General features: G+C 32.3%; 4 protein-coding genes across 8 annotated transcripts; 3 read left to right on the top strand and 1 right to left on the bottom strand.

Annotated features, from left to right (window-relative positions):
* The first annotated feature begins 2,292 nt into the window (after positions 1-2,292).
* LOC116846603 (pescadillo homolog) lies at positions 2,293-5,542 on the top strand. The gene is made up of 8 exons (XM_032820665.1): positions 2,293-2,761; positions 2,917-3,150; positions 3,221-3,728; positions 3,821-3,960; positions 4,333-4,592; positions 4,692-4,879; positions 4,965-5,146; positions 5,235-5,542. Exons 1-8 carry the CDS (start codon positions 2,738-2,740, stop codon positions 5,463-5,465), a joined length of 1,767 nt encoding a protein of 588 aa, XP_032676556.1. The 5' UTR covers positions 2,293-2,737; the 3' UTR covers positions 5,466-5,542.
* A 206-nt stretch (positions 5,543-5,748) lies between these two features.
* Positions 5,749-9,923, top strand: LOC116846604 (triokinase/FMN cyclase-like). 3 transcript variants are annotated; one of them, XM_032820666.1, is made up of 10 exons: positions 5,749-6,380; positions 6,991-7,060; positions 7,192-7,302; positions 7,551-7,639; positions 7,715-7,931; positions 8,037-8,282; positions 8,598-8,987; positions 9,113-9,366; positions 9,513-9,640; positions 9,728-9,923. In XM_032820666.1, the coding sequence occupies exons 1-10, from the start codon at positions 6,261-6,263 to the stop codon at positions 9,846-9,848; spliced, it is 1,746 nt and encodes a 581-aa protein (XP_032676557.1). In that variant the 5' UTR covers positions 5,749-6,260; the 3' UTR covers positions 9,849-9,923. The 3 variants fall into 3 exon arrangements, with proteins under 3 accessions (XP_032676557.1, XP_032676558.1, XP_032676559.1); XM_032820667.1 differs by having other exon boundaries at positions 5,749-6,500; XM_032820668.1 differs by having other exon boundaries at positions 5,749-7,060; positions 7,538-7,639.
* A 307-nt stretch (positions 9,924-10,230) lies between these two features.
* On the top strand, positions 10,231-14,385 carry LOC116846602 (TAF5-like RNA polymerase II p300/CBP-associated factor-associated factor 65 kDa subunit 5L). Of its 3 annotated transcripts, none has more exons than XM_032820663.1 (10): positions 10,231-10,501; positions 10,579-10,742; positions 11,436-11,775; positions 11,899-12,131; positions 12,231-12,413; positions 12,490-12,645; positions 12,886-13,033; positions 13,110-13,278; positions 13,663-13,846; positions 13,926-14,385. In XM_032820663.1, exons 1-10 carry the CDS (start codon positions 10,430-10,432, stop codon positions 14,044-14,046), a joined length of 1,770 nt encoding a protein of 589 aa, XP_032676554.1. In that variant the 5' UTR covers positions 10,231-10,429; the 3' UTR covers positions 14,047-14,385. The 3 variants fall into 3 exon arrangements, with proteins under 3 accessions (XP_032676554.1, XP_032676552.1, XP_032676555.1); XM_032820661.1 differs by having other exon boundaries at positions 10,236-10,501; positions 13,923-14,385; XM_032820664.1 differs by lacking the exon at positions 10,231-10,501 and having other exon boundaries at positions 10,723-10,823; positions 13,923-14,385.
* Positions 14,386-15,288: 903 nt separating this feature from the next.
* LOC116846601 (exosome complex exonuclease RRP44) lies at positions 15,289-20,437 on the bottom strand. The gene is made up of 14 exons (XM_032820660.1): positions 20,268-20,437; positions 19,923-20,096; positions 19,595-19,752; positions 19,237-19,424; positions 18,907-19,133; positions 18,534-18,812; positions 18,158-18,442; positions 17,810-18,047; positions 17,462-17,720; positions 17,123-17,366; positions 16,786-17,006; positions 16,519-16,687; positions 16,145-16,423; positions 15,289-15,929 (listed from the first exon to the last, which is right to left on the bottom strand). The coding sequence occupies exons 1-14, from the start codon at positions 20,319-20,321 to the stop codon at positions 15,768-15,770; spliced, it is 2,937 nt and encodes a 978-aa protein (XP_032676551.1). The 5' UTR covers positions 20,322-20,437; the 3' UTR covers positions 15,289-15,767.
* Positions 20,438-21,193: the final 756 nt, after the last annotated feature.

The following is a 21,193-nucleotide window of genomic DNA, read 5'->3' as shown; positions in this document are numbered from 1 at the left end:
GAATCAATAATCGCTAAGTGCTTACTGATCGCTTTTTCCGCTGAACGCCCAATGGGTGCGCTTTAAGCGGGGAGCACACATCTTGCATAAAGACATAATGCACAACAAATAAGAAAATTGACCAATCAGAGTCTTTCATTTTCATCGTGGCAATAGAAATGAGAACTCTGGTTGGTCAATTTTCTTATGCATTATGCCTTTATGTAAGGGTGTGTGCTGCCCGCTTTAATGGCTCCTACACATAGGACGCGATAATGCTTGCCGCGTCCTGTGTGCAGGAGCCATAAGTCCATCGCACATGAAATAACTGCATGTGCATAGCATAAAGCCCTATGCACAATGCCAAGCAACAGGCAATAGGAATAGACATTAGCCAATAAGAACAGGGAATAGAAATAATTGACCAATCTGATTTCCTATTCCCTGTTCCTATTGCCTGTTGCCTGGCATTGTGCATAGAGCGTAAGACTGTATGGACCAATGAGCATCGAGCATTGAGCATTAAGCATAAATATGGCGGCTTAATACACGATGTTTATTGGTCCATACGATCTTAAGCCCGTATCAGACTATAGATTAGGATTGAGATTAAATCGAAATTTAGCCAATCAGAGCAAAATTCACTAAGCTCAAGTTTGGTGAACTCTGATTGGCCAATTCAATCTCAATCTTAATCTGTAGTCTGATACGAGCTTTATACTATGCATATGCGCCTATGTAATTCGTCTGAATAAGCCTTAATTTATTGCACTAGTACACAGAGGTCAAGAGAAACAGAGGTTCTTTTTCGAAGAAATTCTGAGCTAGTGTGCACTAGTGCAAGGAATGTACACTAAAGTGTTCTTTTTTAGCAGAAATAACGTCGACATCGCTGTTCTTTTTCGAAGTGCAACAGCGGTCAGTGCAACAGTTTACTGACTGCCCTAGAGGTTTGTTCTTTTCAACTGAACTAGTGCTGCATTAGAACTGCACTGGAACTGGCGAGTACAGCAAAATAAGTAAGTTCAGATATGCCAGATAAGATGGAAAAGAACGCCATAGTGCAGAAAACAACATGGCGCAACACATAATTTTGGATGCAAATAATTCTTTAGATGAAGAATTTACTGTACTTGCATTAATGTATGTATCTCAATTGCCTGCAGAACCTATCTGGGATATTGCCACTTTCATTCCTTTTAATTTCTGCAATATTCATCTCTTCCATCTTCATAGATCTGTTCTTTTCATCTGAACTACTTGCAGCGGTACAGTAAAGTCAGCGGCACACGGTGCTTTTTTTCGTGCTGAATTGCTTGCTGGATGGAAATACTCTGTTTTGATTGGTGTATTTCCATCCATCTTCAGAAATACACCAATCAAAACAGAGTATTTCCATCCAGCAAGCAATTCAGCACGAAAAAAAGCACCGTGTGCCGCTGGCTTTACTTTTATGGCTCCTGCACACAGGACGCGGTAATGCTTGCCGCGTGGCGGAAGTTCGCGCGACAGCCAATCAATATGGTGTTTTTCCGTAAGAGCTAGAAGGGTATTACGGAAAGTAGCATATTGATTGGCTGTCGCGCGAACTTCCGCCACGCGCAAGCATTACCGCGTCCTGTGTGCAGGAGCCATAAAAGTAAAGCCAGCGGCACACGGTGCTTTTTTTCGTGCTGAATTGCTTGCTGGATGGAAATACTCTGTTTTGATTGGTGTATTTCCATCCATCTTCAGAAATGCACCAATCAGCAAGCAATCCATGAGCAAGCAACATGAAAACAAGCACCGTGTGCCGCTGGCTTTACTTTTATGGCTCCTGCACACAGGACGCGGTAATGCTTGCCGCGTGGCGGAAGTTCGCGCGACAGCCAATCAATATGCTACTTTCCGTAATAACCTTCTAGCTCTTACGGAAAAACAACATATTGATTGGCTGTCGCGCGGACTTCTGCCGTGCGGCAAGCATTACCGCGTCCTGTGTGCAGGAGCCATTAGGCGACAGTTTCCCGAAAAGTGGAGGGGATAATGTTGGTACCAAGAGAAATCTCTACACGATATAATTTAAAGATCTGTTTTTTGTAACTGCACTGCTGAACCAATGCAAAAGATTAGAGTGAGAAAACGTATACTTGCCTCATTTCAATGTATTGCACCAATTTAGCAATGTAGTTACAAAGAACAGAATCTTTAAATTATATCGTGTAGAGATTTTCTTTGGTACCAATATTATCCCCACCACTTTTCGAGAAACTGTCGCCTAACCTTGGAAAGAACATAACCTTTGACGTCACTTCTGCTAGAAAGAACGCACCAGTGTACACTTCAGCTGCGTTCCGAAATTCACTTCCAGTACTGAAAATCTATAGTTCATGTCACATATACTATAGAATTTCAGTACTGGCAGTGAATTTCGAAACGCAGCCTTCTTGAACTAGTGTAAGAAGTTCATCTGGAAAGAACAAACCTCTCAAGTTCAGTTCAATACAATTCTAGTGCAGATGAGCAATGGCGTAGGGCCACTTAAGTCAAGGTGCGCTCAGCCAATAATTGAAGTCTGAAGTCTGAAGTCAGTTCTAGTGTAGTTTTCGTGCTTCGAAAAAGAACAAACCAACCTTTGAATAAACCGTGTACACGTATGCTCAGCCATATATTGAAACTGAAACCGTGTACACGTGTTCGTATTACTCTCTCTCTTTTTATGTATTAAATTTCTTTACATAAATTTTAATATTTAGAAATAAAGTTAAAGTATATCACAATGGTTGTGAGAGGTAAAAAGAAGGTAAAAGACAATTTTTTTACTTATATAAATATATATATATCGTTATAAAATTATTTTGGAATAAGATTAGGTTAAATAATATTTATTGTGAAAAGTTGATCAATTTAGCAATGATTGTTGCTATGAACTAAAATTAATATCTTCTAAATTTACAGTATCAGACTGGTGAGGGGGCACAGTTTATAACAAGAAGAGCTGCTCTTAGGAAATTGCAATTAACATTAAATGATTTCCGTAAAGTATGCATTTTAAAAGGCATATATCCAAGGGAACCACGCAACCGTAAAAGGGCACAGAAGGGTGAACCTGGCATTAAAACTTTATATCATAAAAAAGATATTCAATTTTTGATGCATGAACCGATCATATTGAAACTAAGAGATTACAAAGTATGAATGGCAATTTATCAAGAGCGAGTGTATTTATAGTTCTGTACTTTACAATCATATATTTTCACAGATATTTAACAGAAAAATTGGAAGAGCAAAAGCAATGAACGATTTTGCTAAAGTGAAAAGATATTTAAATAACCATCCTACATTAAAGTTGGATCATATAGTTAAAGAACGTTATCCAACATTTATAGATGCTTTACGGGATTTAGATGACTGTCTAACTCTTTGCTTTTTATTCAGTACATTTCCATCATTACCTCACATACCAAGAGATCAATCATCATTATGTAGAAGATTAACAATTGAATTTCTCCATGCTGTAATTGCAGCTAAAGCATTACGTAAAGTATTTGTATCCATCAAAGGATACTATTACCAAGCAGAATTAAAAGGGCAAACTATAACATGGATAGTGCCACATCACTTTTGTTTTGAACCTCAAGCAAAGAATGAAGTCGATTTCAAAGTCATGTCTACATTTGTAGAATTTTATATTGTAATGCTTGGTTTTGTGAATTACAGATTATATCACAGTCTGAATTTATATTATCCTCCTAAATTTATAAATAGTGGTAAGATTATTCATAAAATTATATATATAAAACTTAAGATTATTTTATTAATATATTTATATATATTTTTATATTAATATTCTTTTGTCCAGGAAATATAGAGAAAACACTGATTGATGAAGGAGCATTTGTATCAGAAAGAATAAGTGCATTGAATATACCATTAATAAGTTTAGATCCTTCAATACAGGCTGTTGAAGATGAAGAAACTGAGATTGATAATTTCTCAAATGTAAGTCTAAATTATCTAATTATTTAAGTAAATAAATAAATAAATAAATATATATATATATATATATATATATATATAGAGCAATTGTGTGTGTAATATGTATGTATAAAATTCACATATTAGACTTGGTTTCCGAGTTTGAGTCGCGTGGATTCATTTATTTATTGTTTGATTCAAACGTTTCGTGAACATTTCAGTTCGCTTCATCAGGGAGGAACGACCTGATGCATCTGGTGTTCGCGAAACGTCGGAATCAAACAAAGATGAATCCACGCGACTCAAACCCAGAAACCAAATCTAATATGCATGAACACCACGAAAGTCTAAAAAAATCAAAATTCACATATGTTATTAAGAAAATGTATTCATTAGGAAACAGACTCCACTAAGATAGAAGCTGCTAGAATGGAAGTTGAGAAAATACGAAAATTGAAAACTTTGTTCAAAGGAAAGAAAATTTTTATAAATAGAGAAGTACCTAGAGAACCGTTAGTATTTATTATACGTTGCTTCGGAGGAGAGGTATCTTGGGATAAATTACTTTTTATTGGTTCTACTTTTGATGAAAAAGATGAAACGATAACTCATCAGATTGTAGATAGATCGCAAATGGATAAACAATACATGTCAAGGTACTAATATTATATTATATTCGATAGCATATTATATTCGATATTTCAACAAATATCGTTTTCTTTAAAGATACTAATGTAACTTTTTTTTTTTTTTAGATATTACGTACAACCGCAGTGGATTTTCGACAGTGTGAACGCGAGAGAGTTATTGCCTGTAGAAAAATATTTAATGGGTGTTATTCTTCCTCCTCATCTCTCACCATTTACAGATACACAACAAGATCAGACTTATATTCCTCCAGAAGAACGTGCTCTTATAGATCCTGATTATAAATTAAATGATTGTAAGACTTATTTTAAAGGAATATACATAATTGTAAAAGCCATAATTTAATGTAATTGATATTTATTTTCATATTGGGTTTTCAGTGAAAGCAGATTTACGGAAAGAAACAGAAAATAATGATGATGAGGAGAGTAAAGATGAAGAAGAAAAAATTGATAATGACGACCTAAATATAGAAAGTAACGAGGAAACTGAAGAAGAGGAAGTTGATAATAATACACAGATCCCTGCTGAAAAAGAGAAGACACAAACCCGATTACAAAAGGTTTTATTATCACGATTCTCTGCAATTGTCTTTTGAAAATTGATGTAGATGACACATAAGTTTACTATTAATATATATAAACTTTCAGAAGAAGGCCATGAAGGTAAAAGTTGGTGAAGTCACCAAAAAAAATCAATGGGAGGAGGTCCAACGACAGAAGCAGGAATATCGTCTTAGGGAGAAAATGATAAAAAATAAACATAGAAATCTATACAGAAGTATGATGAAGGGTCGAGAGGAGAGACGTAAAGCAATCTGGCTTTTGCGGAAGAAGAGGCGTATTTATGATACTGACAAAAAGGAAGAAACGAAAAAATAACGGAATTAAGAAAAAAAGAGTAACCTGTTAAATAAAATGATCATTTAGACGCAAAATAAAGTATATTTTGTATTAAATTTAGTGTGCGTAAATAAGAAATAATAGTAAACAATTATGTTTGGTTCGCGTAGACATCACGTTATAATATTTATGCGAATTACATTTTTTACTTTTCCCTTGTACAAAGCAGGCATAATGTATCTCAAATTCCATTCAATTCTTGATTAAGCAATTATTATGATATATTTTTCAATATGACTTAGATACTTTCGATGTAGTTCAGAACACAGCCGAGATCAACAAAAGAACATACTTTTGAGTAATTTCCAGGAATTATAAATTTTTTCACTGTACATTCAATTGCGTTGAGAAAAGTGTTCAAATCGTATTAAAACAGAGTATATACATATTCACATTAATCTAATTTAAATAATATTACAAAGAAACGTATTTCTCTATTATATATATATAAATCGCCGACGTTTTTTGTATTTTAAACAAATATATATATATATATGTGTGTGTGTGTGTGTGTGTGTGTGTGTGTATATATATATAGTGAAATATTTTATTCATTAGTTAATCATTTATTTTATGGTTAAACAGGCTTTGAATAATAAACGTAAAATGCTAAATGTAATGTCACTTCTGTCGTACGGTCCTTGCTTATATCAGGTTGTATACGTCATTCATCTTGATAACTTTTAATCCTGAAGCGGAAGTCAGTAGTTTATGGTCCATGATAGAAGTTCATTCGCTTAACGCACCGCTTAGTGTTCCCATTTGATTGAGACAATGTCCAAGAATTTAATCAATTCCGTACAAAATGCTGTGTCAGAAACGTTGTCAGGATTATGTTATAGTTATCCGCAATTAGAGTATCAAACATTGCACAAAGTTGTATTGTCACCAGATGTATGTACACACTCAAATGCGTTTCCAATCGTAGTTACTGTTGATAATGAAGGAGCACTATTGCTTAACGCGCTCGCTACCACATATGTGTGACGCAATCAGGAGAGAATAGTGTGTTACGTATGTGTGACAGAGGAAATTTATTTTTCTATGTTGACATAATCAAACTAAGTCTGTTTTACACAATTACCTAAAAAAAAAGTAAAAGTGATTTGTGGGGATAATCCTCTATATAAAAACTGTGGTAGCAAACGTCTTAATAGTAATTGAATTGGATGGTTAATCAGTAGCGTACCGAGTGTTTTTGATAGTCAAGCGCAGTTATCTTTTCATTTAATATTTTGATCTAAATAATTTAAAAACTTATAAATACTTTATATCATAAACAAATGAGTTCTCTTTTGACAACGGTTGTAAAAATACGACTGAAAACGCGCGATATTTCGATTCATTAACAGAGAGCTGCGTACGAAACTTTGTATTACTTTTAGTAGTTTGTGGTCATTTTATATATCTTATTTATAGCTTGCTATCGAAGCTACCAAAAATAATCGAGACAATATTTTTATAAAATTAAGTCTGGAAATATGTTTCTCTATCCCCTTTTCAGTGTAGGAATCAAAGAAATAAAGTAGTGTTGGTTTGCGGCGGTGGAAGTGGACATGAGCCATTTGCCGCAGGTAATTTATTTGTATTATTTTTATGCTTTATGCAGCCTAGATCTGTGTAGATTTATATATATCTGTAGAATAATATCGTTTACTTTCGATGTAAATTTTCTACTTGCGATAGTATTTTTTATATTTTTTAGGCTTTGTTGGAAGCGGCATGTTGACGGCTTCTATAGCGGGGTCTATTTTTGCGGCTCCACCATCTACTCACATTACACATGCTCTTCAGTGTGTCGCAAAAAATAATAAAGGTCTTATTTCGTTTTTTGTTTTGTAGAAATAAGTGTTCTCATTGTTCAAATATAACTTAAAAATAATCGTTTCTTTTTAACTTGTTCTCTAAATATAAATAATATGTTTTGCATTAAATACTCTGATTATTAAAATCCGAATATCAAAAGTAAAGATAAAATTTATATCTTTTTAAGATGTCGAAGATTCTTAAGAAATTTTTATTAAATTCAAGCAATCTTAATATCTTATTAGTGTTTTTTTTCAGCTGATGTTCTAGTCGTGGTGCCTAATTATACGGGAGATTGTCTGAATTTCGGCATAGCCATCGAAAAAGCTCGGCAAACAGGCATCAAGGTAAATTAATAAAACAGATAAGATACAAAATTATATTTATTTATACTAATTTTTTATCTCTTTATGTGTTATCAGGTGGAAGAAATCATTGTTGGCGATGACTGCAGCATTCCTAAACATGAACAAGGTGTTGCCGGCAAACGCGGCCTAGTGGGCATGTTGTTTGTTATCAAAATTGCAGGTGCTCTCGCTGAAAGAGGATCATCTTTGCATGAAGTGACAGAAATTGCGCGACACGTTTCACAAAATACGGCGACATATGGAGTCGGACTAACCGCGTGCGCTATACCTGGTATATTATATGTCATGCATGATAAATCCGGACAAGTTAACGTTTATACTTAAAATGTGATTGTAAAAACCGACAATCGAGTTTGAAGGAAAAAATTGCACGCAGGTCAAGGTTTGATGTTCGAGCTTGCACAGGATGAAGTAGAATGCGGAATGGGTGTGCACGGAGAAGCCGGTTACGAGAGAATCAAGCTCGGAACTGCGTCTGAATTGGTATCATTGATGTTGGAGCGCATTTGCAAAACTTTAGCTCTGGTCGCCAACGACTCGGTCGCGGTGATAGTTAATAATTTTGGCGGTTTAAGTCAGTTAGAACAAGGGATCGTCGTTCGTGAAGTTGTAAATCAGCTACGTGAGTAATCCCAGGCAGCACAATGTCAAAAATCGGGTCATAAGATGTTTTTAAAACATCTTTAAGACATATTTAAGACAAGTTTATAAGATATTGTCTTAAAGATGTCTTAAAGCCGTCCTAAAGGCGTCTTATGATTTGATTTTTGACATTTGTGCTGCCTAGGATGTTTCAGTCTTCTTCACGTATATATTAATTTTCTTGATACATAAGCAAGTTCTGATGAACTTGCATTCCGAACTAACATTCTGTAAGTTTCGGAAAATTCTCTCTTTGCGATACTTACTGTACTACTACATTTCTTCTATATTACAGAAAATATGAATATCGACGCTACTCGCGTTTATTCGGGCGTTCTGATGACATCTTTAAATAGCGCCGGCGTACACGTAAGTTTGTTGAAATTAACCGAAAGTCACAAGGAGGTGTTCATCAAATATCTTGACGACAAAACGACAGCACCTTGCTGGCCGGGTTGCAACTATAGCGTTCCTTCAACCATTACCCGCACCCCAACTAAAGACGTAGAAAAAGAAATAACGGAGAAAATAGGAATATCGTTAAACATACGAGAACAACATTTAACAAAATTATGTTTAGAAAGCGTGTGTGCGGTTATTATCGAGAAAGAGGTATACCTCAATGAACTAGATCGCGGTTGTGGAGACGGAGACTGTGGATCAACACTAAAAAGACTCGCAGATGGTAAAATACTTGACGCATTCCGTTGTTTCTTTTTTAATAGATTGAATTACATAAAGTTTATTCTTTCTCTTATTATTAATTAAATATACACTAATTATGTATTTATTTATTATACATAATTCTAGGTATCTTAAATAATTTGAGTGAGCTACCCTTATCACATCCAGCAGCATTATTATCAGGAATAGCGAATATAGCGGAAGCAAACATGGGTGGGACTTCCGGAGCTCTGTATTGTTTATTTTTTACGAGCGGTGCGAAAGAGCTGGCATTATGTGAGCAAGGGGAAGATTTACGACATGCGTGGTTTCGTGCATTCCGCAGTGGCTTAAATTGTTTAGAAAAATATGGAAAAGCGAAAGTTGGAGACAGGACTATGGTTTGTATTTATACGTCTTTAAAGTACAGTAAATTGAAAAACCATATACACATTTCATTTTTTGCATACATAAAAAAATAACACATTTTTAATTTCTTTTTATAAAGAAAGATAAAAAAATATTGTTATCATTTGTACACATTTAGATCGATACAATGGATGCTGTGTACACGATGTATGGAAAAATACTAAATGAACACGTAAACGATTTTTACGATAAAATTGCTGCAGCAGCATGGAAAGGATGCGATTCTACGAAAAATATGAAACCTAAGTAAATATAAATTAATTGTAACAAAAATAATACATTATTTTTACAATATTTTATATTTCTAAGAAAATATTGTTTCTCTATTTATAGAGCAGGACGTGCAAGTTACGTAAAACAAGCCCGATACTTGACAGAAGTTGACGCGGGAGCGTATGCCGCAGCAACGTGGATTTCGACTATCATACATACAATTACTCATTATAAGGATTGATAATATTTTAATATCTAACAGCGATGTTCTTTTGTTGATTATTTGAAAATAATAAGATCATTTTGTTTTTTAATATTTGATTTGATATTTATTCGTATAAAGATTCGTTATTATAGACTCTTCACAAAGATTCGTTGAAAAGTAAAATTCGACTAATCTGCCATTGAGTCGTATTACTTACAAATAAAAGATCCGTCCGACTTGCCACTGAATTGTAGTACGACCTCAAATTGTCAATAGAGACGGTGGCGGCTCGTGGCGGAAACTTTAAAACTAATAAAAAGTAAATTATTTTTCAACACGACTCAAACAATTAGTCAGACAAATATTTTCTATTTTGTTAAACGATAATTCGGAGGACTTTTATATTCAAACAATAGAGTTCTGTCTTGAATTATAATAATTTTTTCTCTGTAGAATTTGATCATCGTTAAACAAGCCCAATATCATTTTATCGTCTGCTAGCATTGCGTTATTGCGCATACGCAGATTTTGATCCACAGCAGTAGTGACTGTCACGCGTATTGTGTTTGAGTTTGGTTTGAAACGGCGAGGCCGAGGTCATCGTTGCCGGGGTCTTGATGAAGATGAAGCGAGTGAAGAATGAAATAATTAATGTGCTTGAATCTTATTTGAAACGACGCCGCTATCAGGTACAAAATTGCGACCGTGAATTGCCATCATGTGTTTGATTTTCATAACCTCATTAACCTCGCCGCCACTGTTGTAGGGCAACGACGTCTTCTGTAATAACAAAACCGACCACTTGTTTTGTCAGAGCAGCGATCAAATGACATTGAACGCAACCGCTGAGTGCGGCACTTCCCGCGACAATTCGATTATTTTTAGTGCCATTACCATTGACATTACCGCGGCGGATCAAGCTTATCAACGGTTAAGTCTCATTGCTTAAAATCCTTTCAAGATCGCACCACGTGATGTTTATTCGATCTGAAAACATTCACTTAATTATTTGTAAATATAAGCACAATGTGTTTAATTATATTTTAATATTATTGCTCTAATCTTTTTTTGGCTCTCATATACTTTAAAATTCTGTGAAAAGAAAAGAAGACCTAAGTAGTCGTCAAACTCTGAAATATATTTTTATTCAATATTGCTTTTTATTTTTATAAGTAAACAAATAGAAGCTAAGCCTATTCTAGATTAATCATTTGAACTTAATAATCTTAAAACAGGATAAAGTAGAATATTCTTTATATAAACAGGATATTTTTTTCTTTCTGAATTATGCAACTTTCATACTGTATGCTAATTGATTGCATATTTTTTTATATTACATTTATTAATATTCCATATTTTTATACTGTATTTCTTAATATTTTATATTATATTTTGCTTATATAAGTATAAAGTCATGATATAATTTTTTCTATATTGTTTCAATATTTTTCTACTTAAGCATACAGCATTTAAAAATATGTCTTATCATGGATATTAATTGGAACAATCAATGTATTGGTGCAACTTAATTTTATAAAGCAACAATATACTGTATTAATTTTATTGTTAATATGAGATTATATGTGTATGTTCTACATGGACTAAAGTTCTAATTTTTTTTAGTTTGAAGATATGGATGAATGCAACACTTAATGAAAAGATCAAAATGGAACTGCAAGGACTTTTGTATCCAATATTTTGTCATCTTTATTTAGAAATGCTACATGCTGGCAACAAAGAAGCTGCAATTCAATTTTTAAAAGCTCATCAAAGTGAATTTATCAGTGATACTGAAAAAGACTTTCTAGAAGAGTTGTCTGGTGTATTTTCAGTACAGGACATTGAACTGAGACCTTTGGTAAATGCATTTAGAACTAGAAAGTACAAAGTGGATTTATCAGAGCCAGCACATATCTGCCTACAGCAATATCTTGCCAAACATGGACATATAATATTAATGCAGGTAAATGTTATTGACTATGTTCTTAAGAATCTCCCTTTTTAAGTATTTTAATTCTATAAAGAAGTTATCAATTAATGTGAAACAAATGTAAAACATTAAGATCTTAATTATAATTCTCCATAGATTATAAATACACACGTTACGATAATCAGAAAGGCAGATGGTTCTCAAATGGATGGAGAAGTACATGAAGAGAAAGGTCAAAGATATGAGGCAGGTATTAATGGCCATGTGGAACAACCATCTGGTACCGGGGTAGATCGTGAAATGAGAGAATTGCAAGAAGCTATACGATTAATACGAGATAATGCTCATCAATCACTGAGAATATTCACAGTAAAAAATGCTATAGAAAAGTAATTATAAATTTCAATGTATTTTTTATGATCTATTTATTTACACTCGCACAATTTATTCTTTATGATTATTACCTTTATCTTTTTTTTATATTGCAGTGCAAGTAGTGCTCTTATTGCTTCTAAAATGGATAAATTAGCTGTTGGATTTAGTACAGCTGAAATACGCTTGTGGGGTATAGGTGAAACAGTCTTACTTAAACCAAAACATAAAAGCACACATATACCACTTGCCTGTGATGTACTTCCATCTCGTAGTTGTAACGAACAAGAAAATGCAATGTGAGTTGTAATTACATCACTTTCTTAATCCAATTTAAGGTACAAATATTCTACAAAATACATAACTTTATAACAGAAGAAGTGAAGCGGGAGCAGTAATATTAAGAGGACACACAGACGTGGTGCATGATTTAAGATTTATTCCGCAATCTGAAATACTTCTGTCTGTATCGAGTGACAAGGATATGAGAGCATGGAGACTCAATGATTACTCATGCGCAACAATATATAGGTATATACTCTAATTATTTTAATATATATGAGTAATTTTTCGATTATGACTTGATATACACACACAACGTCAGCGAATATACAAGAATATTTCAAATTCGTGACACGTAATGTTGTGAATGTGAACGTGTGACGTTAACGAAAGATCAAAACATTTAATTTTGTAAAAAATTAAGTAATAAAATTATAATAAAATGTATATATAATATATATACCATATGTAAATATTTTTTTATTATAGTGGTCATAGTTATCCGATATGGTGTATGGATACCAGTGTGTTCAGTTTATATACTGCTACAGGTTCACATGATAGAACTGCCAAATTATGGTCATTGGATAGAACATTTCCACTGAGAATATTTGCTGGTCACTTTTTAGATGTCAACGTATGTTTTTACTATTATATATCGTATATCATTTTCACATAACACAATAACGCGATATATTGGCATGCTGTTTCAGTGCGTGAAGTTTCATCCAAACGCTCGATATTTAGCAACTGGTTCCGCTGACAAAACCGTAAGATTATGGTCCACAGATGACGGTAATTTAATGCGAGTGTATGTTGGAGCACAGTCGACCATTTACAGTTTAGCATTTAGTCCAGATGGCAAATATTTAGCTACTGCTGGTAATTACAATAAAAAATATATATACTAGAATGACACTATAGGTACCTTATTGTTCACAAATATATATTTTCATTGCGTTCGTTAAGTATATATATAATAAAAGTATATAGCAGGAATATAAAAATGTGTCACATAATTATTGTTGGAATTTCTTTTGTGTTCATTAACATTACTTTTCAATTTCAAGTTTCTCATTTTAAATTTGATATTTTTTCATTTTCAACTTTACAGTTTTTAAAAAGAGATTTATATCTATTTGTTCATTTACTTTTATTATTAGTACGTTAAATTGATTCAAAAGGTTGGTCACTTTGCACCTATTTAATAAAATTGCAATTGTGAAATTAACAATTAATTTTTATCTAATTAAAAATAATATTTAGGTGACGACAAATCTATATCAATATGGGATTTAGCAACTAATGCAGTGCTAACTGAACTGAAAGGTCACAAAGATACAGTTATGCATGTAGACTGGAGTTTGGATGGCCAATACATCGCCAGTGCAAGTATTGATGGGATTGTACGGCTATGGCCTACTCAAGACTTTATCAGCACTTTGAATGGGTGAATTTTTTAAAATCCTCTCCCTTTTTTATATAATTTAACGTCGCTTTACAATATATATTTTTTCTTTTTTCAGTAGATCATCAAGCGCGATGTCACAATCTGAGGCGCCACAAATGTACTCGACGTCTTGCTCAAGCATCCTTTCGTTAAATTATTACAAGAAAAACAATTCGTTAATTTGTATCGGCACAGCATAGGATTTTTACTATTTATTGTTTTTATTTGGGGTAAAATATTTTAAGTTAAATCTATTTTAACTGGTTTACCAATGTACAGTTTATCACACGAAGTTTTTACATTATTTATAAAAAAAAAGATACATCACCAGTGTATAGTGTTAGGTTTATTTTCACTGTACCTTATTATATGTAAAATCTTTTTTACGAGTTTATATATGAAAATATTTCGTAAGTTTTCATTCTTTTAGGAGCTAATATATAGGGTCTTGTGTGCCTGATATATAGTTCATATAATATCGTGAACAAGGCTTGATATACATATTTGGATAAATTCTATAAAAAAAGTTTCAAAATTAATATTGAATATTCTCTCAGGATTTACTCGCTTATTAAAATAATGAAAACAATTCGCATAAACATTCAAGTAAAAAAATTGTTTTAAAGCAAAGTAAACCTACACATCACTAATATACATATATATGTTAGAGAGTGAGCTTTCGGATATTGACAGTCACATAAAATTTTTACCTTCAGAGATATGTCGAATGAAACGAATTAAAAAAAATAACATGTTATACATATTTTCCGCAAAAAGTTTTAGGAAAGACTCTGGTCATATAAACTTCTGAAAATCTGTAAACATGTATATATAGTAAGATTCATATATAGATTTATATAGATTTGTAAAGACTATATATATATATATATTTATACTCACAAAAAGAATAGGTCCTTTTAGATATGTCCTTATGTAAATCTTTTTTTACCTATTATTATGTTAATGAAAAAAATCCTGAAGATACTTAACAGAAATTCTAAAAAAGATTCTGTATGTGCTCAAATAAGAAGTAATAGTCACCTTAGGATCAACTAAAATTGTTCAGTATTAATAATAATAAACGAAATTGAAAATAATAAACGAAAAAAGTACAAAGAATTATATTTGACTATATAATTATAGTTGAAGCTATATTCAATATATTATATAGCAAGAGAATATAATTTGTATAAAATAACGATGTGTGTTTATTATGTATTTTATATTATATATGAAATTATATTCTCTTAATTTCACGTTTTCTTTATGACTTGTGAATTTCATTATGACATTTTGATTTATTATTTTTCTAGTTTGCGCGTTTTGATACTTAATATATATAAAAAATAATTTTATTTTATGCACGCGCGCGACTTGGTCTGAAATAAATTTTTATAAATAAACTATTTATTGTTTTATAAATAAAACAAACAATAAAAGTATACTTGCACATGTTAGACTTTATTTATTAGTATTAGAATAGGATATATTTAAAGTGCTAGGAAGACTATTACATCTTATTTATTGCAATATATGTACACTGCGACATAAAGTATGCAATTTTTATTTAATTGCAAAAATTACACGTACATAAAATATGCAATTTCATTTTCGTTATTATTAGGAAATCAAAATTATTTTTTCTTATTTTCAATCTTTCATTCATTATTATATTCGTCTATGTGATAATTAACTTAAAAGGAGAAATTATTAGACTCGTATATATAAATCTTTTCTATAGGAATATCGTCTAATAATACATTGACAATTTTTTGTCTTGTAAAGATTTTGTAAATCGTGAATGATGTTTGACTATATAGTAAGAGAATATAATTTTTATAAAACAATATGTGTATTTATTATTTCATTATATGTTATTTTACATCATATGTAAAATATTATATTCTCTTTTTAAAAAAGATTAATTCTTCTTTTTCTTTTTCTTCTTCCCAGTTTTCTTTTTACTAATTTTGCCGAACTCTTGATGCTCTTCTGCTTTACGTTTTAATATTTCTTTCATAGTATCCTTTTCACTATTATCAGTAACTTCTGCATCTAATGGACGAACGCTAAAATCTGGTATCTAAAATCGCAAACAAAAATTATGTATATTTTTTTCATGTATACATCTCTACTGAGATATAAAAGTTTAGTACTACATAAGTTTTGTTCTTTTACTACCATATAATGCCAAGAGAAATCATACCCATGATAATTCATTGATCATTATAATTCTATGATCATAATAGCTTAAGAACTTTAAAAATAATCGTTAAAGAAAGAATATTATATACTCACATCTGGTTTTACGAGTTTAAAGAATAATTTTTCATGTTGAACGTTAGAACTGTCCAAACTCATTTGCACGACGATAGGATCAAATGCTCGAAATACAATATCTCCACAAGTTTGAGACTGATCTTCTGGATTGTACGTAAACGTAACAGACGAGGCGGACGGTTTATTTAGATAAAGCGTTCCTTCCAAACCATATTTTGGTATGAGCACTTGTAATGCATTTTTTCGCACAAATAAAATATATCCTTCTTCATCCTGAACTTTACCACGGAAGAATAGCTAAAACACAAAACGATCGTGTTAGAAGCATAAGTTTTTATAAATATATCGGGACAGAATTTTGAGTGGAAAAGAAGACTGTAAACTGAACTAACATGTGTATGAAGCGCGACTGAAGCTCGGCCGGCGTATTGAGCCATTCGATTTCGATAATTCAGATTATTGCATAATAAATTATTCTTCTTCTTATCCAATAACTCTGCGTAAGTCGCATCGGCGCCTATACATACAGCCAACAAGCGGTGAACGATTATATCCGCGTATCTGTAACATTGCAAGACAAACAGAAGAAAAAGCTGCATTTATATAAATTAATTTAACGACAGAATATTTTATTGATAATTCTTAAATAAATGACTTGCCTTCGAATAGGAGATGTAAAGTGTGTATAAATGGGACATGCCAATCCATAATGCGTATATTCTTCCGGTTGATGCATTCCACTGATGAAATATACCGCTTGCATCATACATCGCGTAGCTAATATTCTTAACATTGTATTAAAGTAAGGATTTGATTCTTTTCTAGTTTCTTCTAACGATTGCGCCAATTCCTTACCAGTATTTGTGTTTATGGTGAAACCCTGCAATAAAATGTAATAAATAATATCTTTGATGTTCTGCATTACTCATGAATCATTCTTTACAAGGAATGACGTGTACTAGTATTGAATATAGTACGATAATTAATTTACAATACCTGATTCCGTGCAGCTTTAATTAATGGTTCAAAATTACTTTGTGGTGGTTCAGGATGTCTCCTTAACATAGCACATTCTGGAAATTCTGCCAATATCTTCTCAGCAACACTAATGTTCGCAAGCAACATAAATTCCTCTACCATAGAATTAGTCTCTCTCAATTTCTTTGCTTCTACATCAATAGGATCGTGCGTCTCACTGTCCACTTGGAAACGTATCTCAGGTGATGCCAAAGTTAAAGCACTATATAAAAATAAAAAGAAACGAGATATTACAAAAATTCCATAATAACATTGATGTTACATATTACATGGATAAATATTACAGCACAAGCATACCCATTCTCTATACGTTTCTTTTTCAACTTTTTCGCTAATTTATTTAATCCTCTCAATGAAACTGCAATAGCGTCATGTTGAGCAGCATCGTCAATTTTTAATTGTGCTTCTTCATATGTCATAGCTTGGCGTGAACAAATGATAGATTTGCAAAATTTTGTATCAATTATGTTTGCATGAGAATCAATCTCCCACATACAAGAAAATGCAAATCTTTCCTCCTTACCTCGCAAGGAACAAAGATTTGAGCTAAGCAATTCTAAAAAAATAAATGCACATTTTATATTATACTATTTATGCTGATCGTATAAAAAATAATTTAAATAAAATGCTATTGTAGTATCTTACCTGGGACCATATCGATTCGTTTATCGACAAGATAGACAGTGGTGGCGCGTAAAGCCGCTTCCTTGTCCAGCGCGGTCCCTGGTCTTATGAAGTGGGACACATCCGCGATATGTACACCTACATCGTAATTACCGTTTGGTAATTTTCTGCAATGTAATGCATCGTCAATATCAGTGCAACCTGGCGGATCCACTGAACAGATATCTAAATGTCGAAGATCTTGTCTTTGTGCAATGTCCTGTAAATTTACAGCTTACAGTTAGTTAAAACCCGAAGAGCAGCCAATTTACGAAATGGCAGATTTTAAGCTTTAGAAATTTGTACATTATCATTAATATTTGTACATACTGCTTCTGTAATGATCCAGGGTAGCTTTGGAAGAAAACTAAGGACGGCATCGGAAAAATGGCTGTGCGGAACATCGTGTTCCAAAAGTAATACTTCATTTTCTGTCTCTTTGTCTCCTATATTACCGAGTGCTCGTACGAAGTGACCAAGTGGATATCTCGACATTCGTGGCCATGAATCCAATGCAACAATTATTCTTTGCTTGCATAATATCTCTGCTTGTCTAGTTTCTATTCTTATTTTCGGGATTTTTCTCTCAGCCGGAATAAACAGATGTCTCACGTTCTATCGATTATAATAGAAAAGATAAAAATTCATTCAATATAGTATATAAAAAATAATATTAATGTTATAGAAAGGAAATAGTAGATCTTACATCTTTAATTGCACCTGGTTGCAATATTCCACAATACTGTCTCCATTTCCTCCTAATAATACCAACAATCTTGCCTGTTGGTATTTTCTCTCTCGCTTTCGATATATTCTGTTTAGCAAATATTTTTTCATCTTCTGGAATATCGTCAGCATCTGCAACTTCTTCATCCTGCAGAACAATTTCGCTAGGGGATGACCAATGATCATCCGGTAAGAGTTCAACTGCAACTATATCACCATCTACTGCCCTGTTAAGATTGGTTCGTCCTTGTACAAATAACTAAGACAATAAGAAAAGATAGTAAACAAATTAAATGATGTAATTCTGATATTAATTGTATTAATACAACTGATAATAATTATATTTGTCTTACAGCTTTTTCCCTTCCTTCAACATTCACGTTTCCTTCGAGAAAATTTTCTCTCGATGCCAGGAATGTTCCTTGCAATAATTTGCCAGATGATATTCCTTCATGAATTTCTGCAGGTCCTAAATGGCAGGGAAACAAGTCTGGTCCTTGAGAGTCTAAAGTATAAGACCGTTTACATAATTTATCCAACAGTAAACTTGCATTTTCCAATGATGCAACATAATCTTCCACTATAAAAGAGAATATATTATTCTTTCATATATTACAAATATTTAATGTTTATATTATATGCTAGCCCTATGATTAAATAAGCTGAAATAAAATATATCCTACTTGATGCAACAAATATTCCATCTTCAGCTGCAAGTGTTCTGTTTTTTACATCATCTGTTAATAAGAGAATCTTTATGTTGTGATTGTCAAAATTTAAGTGATTATTATACCACTGAACTGCAACTCTTATTGCTCTGTCATTACGATCATTTGCTTTTTCACCAGGTTTTCTTTCAATGTATGTCTCTCTAGAAATAATTTAAAAATATTTTTGCTATAATAATATTGTTAAAATACAAAACATATAACATATTAGAATCATATTAAGTGTAAATAAATTATATAAGTGTAAATAAGCATATGAATATATTATATACAATATATATAACTTTCTTTTATATAATAAATATTTATGTACCTATGATGCTCATTAATAAACATAAAAAATTTTCGTTTTGCATTTGCTATAATATTTTTTAATTTTTTATACACTGTGGAGCTTTTATGCCGAATTTCTTCCAACACAGTTTGCAAAATAATTACATTGGTAATAACATCTTCTTCTAATATATCTATCTACAATTAAAGATTAAATTGGTTAGACAGTATAAATATACAGTATATTTAATTCAGTTATAACAAAAAAATATACAATTTGTAAATGAAATATTACTGGGATATAAAAATATATTATATAAAAAGTACTGTAGAAAGTAATTGGAATTTTATTATACAATCATACTTACTTGATCTAGAATTATATTTGTATCAAGTACAAGACAATAAGGAATTGGAATTGAAGAAGATTTTGCACCAGCATCTTCTTCGTCTAGGATCGTATCCTGAGGTCTCCCTTTACACTTCTTACATATTTTAAAGCCGCAGCAAATATCATCTCTAAGATAATGTTCTCTGACAGTCTAATAAATAAAAATAATTGGAATTCAGATGTTATTTTTAATAAACGAAAAGATAAATATTTGGAATACATACACACACAGAAAGACATACACATGCATACACATATAACTCTCTATTGCTATTTTTTTAATTAAGCAACTATAAACTTGTTGACTATTAACAAAATTTACCTTAAATATATTCCCTCCCTTTGTCTTTCTAAAAAAAATCTTCGTTGTTAACATGTTTAGACAGACATATGTGTTTATTAAAACTTATAACCATGTGTGAAACTGTGTGAAACTTATAATACCGTTAGCAAGTTTGTACCATAAGCGAAATGTATTGCTAGAGATTAGAATCTCTAAGGAAAATTTTTACTAGCGTTAGTGGCTCCATTGCAACTTTCTCTAGAGAAATATTAATTAATGGAGGATTCACACTGCGCCACAGACTTTGACTATGGCTGCGTTCCAAAATTCACTGCCAGTACTGAAAATCTATAGTTCATGTCACGTATACTATTGAATTTTAGCACTGGCAGTGAATTTCGGAATGCAGCCTATATAACCATGGCGGACTTCCGCCGCGCGGCAGGCATTACCGCGTCCTGTGTGCAGAAGCCATTAGAATCGTCGCTAGCAGTCCATGGTTATATAGGCTTGGTTTACATCGTGAACTTGATACGCGTACTAAATAGTAACTTTTTATTAAATAATTTTAATATTGATGATATATATAAACATGATAATTTTAATATTGATGGTATATTACTCAAACTGATATAATACTCATCAACAAAACGTATTGTATTGGTAGAATGCGTCGCTATTGATATGCATTGTCAATATTAAGATTATCTAATAGAAAGTTACTATTTAGTACGCGTATCAAGTGCACGATGTAAACCAGGCCATAATCAAAGGCTACAGATTAGAGATGCCCGATTCTGAATCGATTCGATTCTTTCCCCAAAAATAGGTTTATTCTTGTTGTTTTCACTCTTCGCACTTTTCGTATTTAAAACTAGACAGAAGTATGTTGGAATGTTTCGAAGAAGCAAAAACGAGACAACCAACTCGATTGTTTCTTCCAAGTGTCTGATTAGGTGTCCATT

The sequence above is a fragment of the Odontomachus brunneus genome, unplaced genomic scaffold (assembly GCF_010583005.1).
Source record: "Odontomachus brunneus isolate Ranch 3 - 2012 unplaced genomic scaffold, Obru_v1 Obru_scaffold_066, whole genome shotgun sequence".
Classification (NCBI taxonomy): Eukaryota; Metazoa; Arthropoda; class Insecta; order Hymenoptera; family Formicidae; genus Odontomachus; species Odontomachus brunneus.
This window is presented reverse-complemented; position numbering and strand designations above follow the sequence as displayed.

What these genes read in the sequence shown, in the direction of transcription:
- LOC116846603 (XM_032820665.1), top strand. Translation starts at nt 2,738, where the DNA reads ATGGTTGTGAGAGGTAAAAAGAAG. An exon ending in TCCTAAATTTATAAATAGTG is followed by an intron (nt 3,729 to 3,820) that starts GTAAGATTATTC and finishes TCTTTTGTCCAG; the next exon opens with GAAATATAGAGAAAACACTG. An exon ending in CACAAACCCGATTACAAAAG is followed by an intron (nt 5,147 to 5,234) that starts GTTTTATTATCA and finishes ATAAACTTTCAG; the next exon opens with AAGAAGGCCATGAAGGTAAA.
- LOC116846604 (XM_032820666.1), top strand. Translation starts at nt 6,261, where the DNA reads ATGTCCAAGAATTTAATCAATTCCGTACAAAATGCTGTGTCAGAAACG. An exon ending in AAGTTGTATTGTCACCAGAT is followed by an intron (nt 6,381 to 6,990) that starts GTATGTACACAC and finishes TCCCCTTTTCAG; the next exon opens with TGTAGGAATCAAAGAAATAA. An exon ending in ACATGAGCCATTTGCCGCAG is followed by an intron (nt 7,061 to 7,191) that starts GTAATTTATTTG and finishes TATATTTTTTAG; the next exon opens with GCTTTGTTGGAAGCGGCATG.
- LOC116846602 (XM_032820661.1), top strand. Translation starts at nt 10,430, where the DNA reads ATGAAGATGAAGCGAGTGAAGAATGAAATAATTAATGTGCTTGAATCT. An exon ending in GTAAAAAATGCTATAGAAAA is followed by an intron (nt 12,132 to 12,230) that starts GTAATTATAAAT and finishes TTTATATTGCAG; the next exon opens with TGCAAGTAGTGCTCTTATTG. An exon ending in TTTATCAGCACTTTGAATGG is followed by an intron (nt 13,847 to 13,922) that starts GTGAATTTTTTA and finishes TTCTTTTTTCAG; the next exon opens with TAGATCATCAAGCGCGATGT.
- LOC116846601 (XM_032820660.1), bottom strand. Translation starts at nt 20,321, where the DNA reads ATGTTAACAACGAAGATTTTTTTTAGAAAGACAAAGGGAGGGAATATA. An exon ending in AGGGAGGGAATATATTTAAG is followed by an intron (nt 20,097 to 20,267) that starts GTAAATTTTGTT and finishes TTTATTTATTAG; the next exon opens with ACTGTCAGAGAACATTATCT. An exon ending in CAGTCGCGCTTCATACACAT is followed by an intron (nt 16,424 to 16,518) that starts GTTAGTTCAGTT and finishes TTTGTGTTTTAG; the next exon opens with CTATTCTTCCGTGGTAAAGT.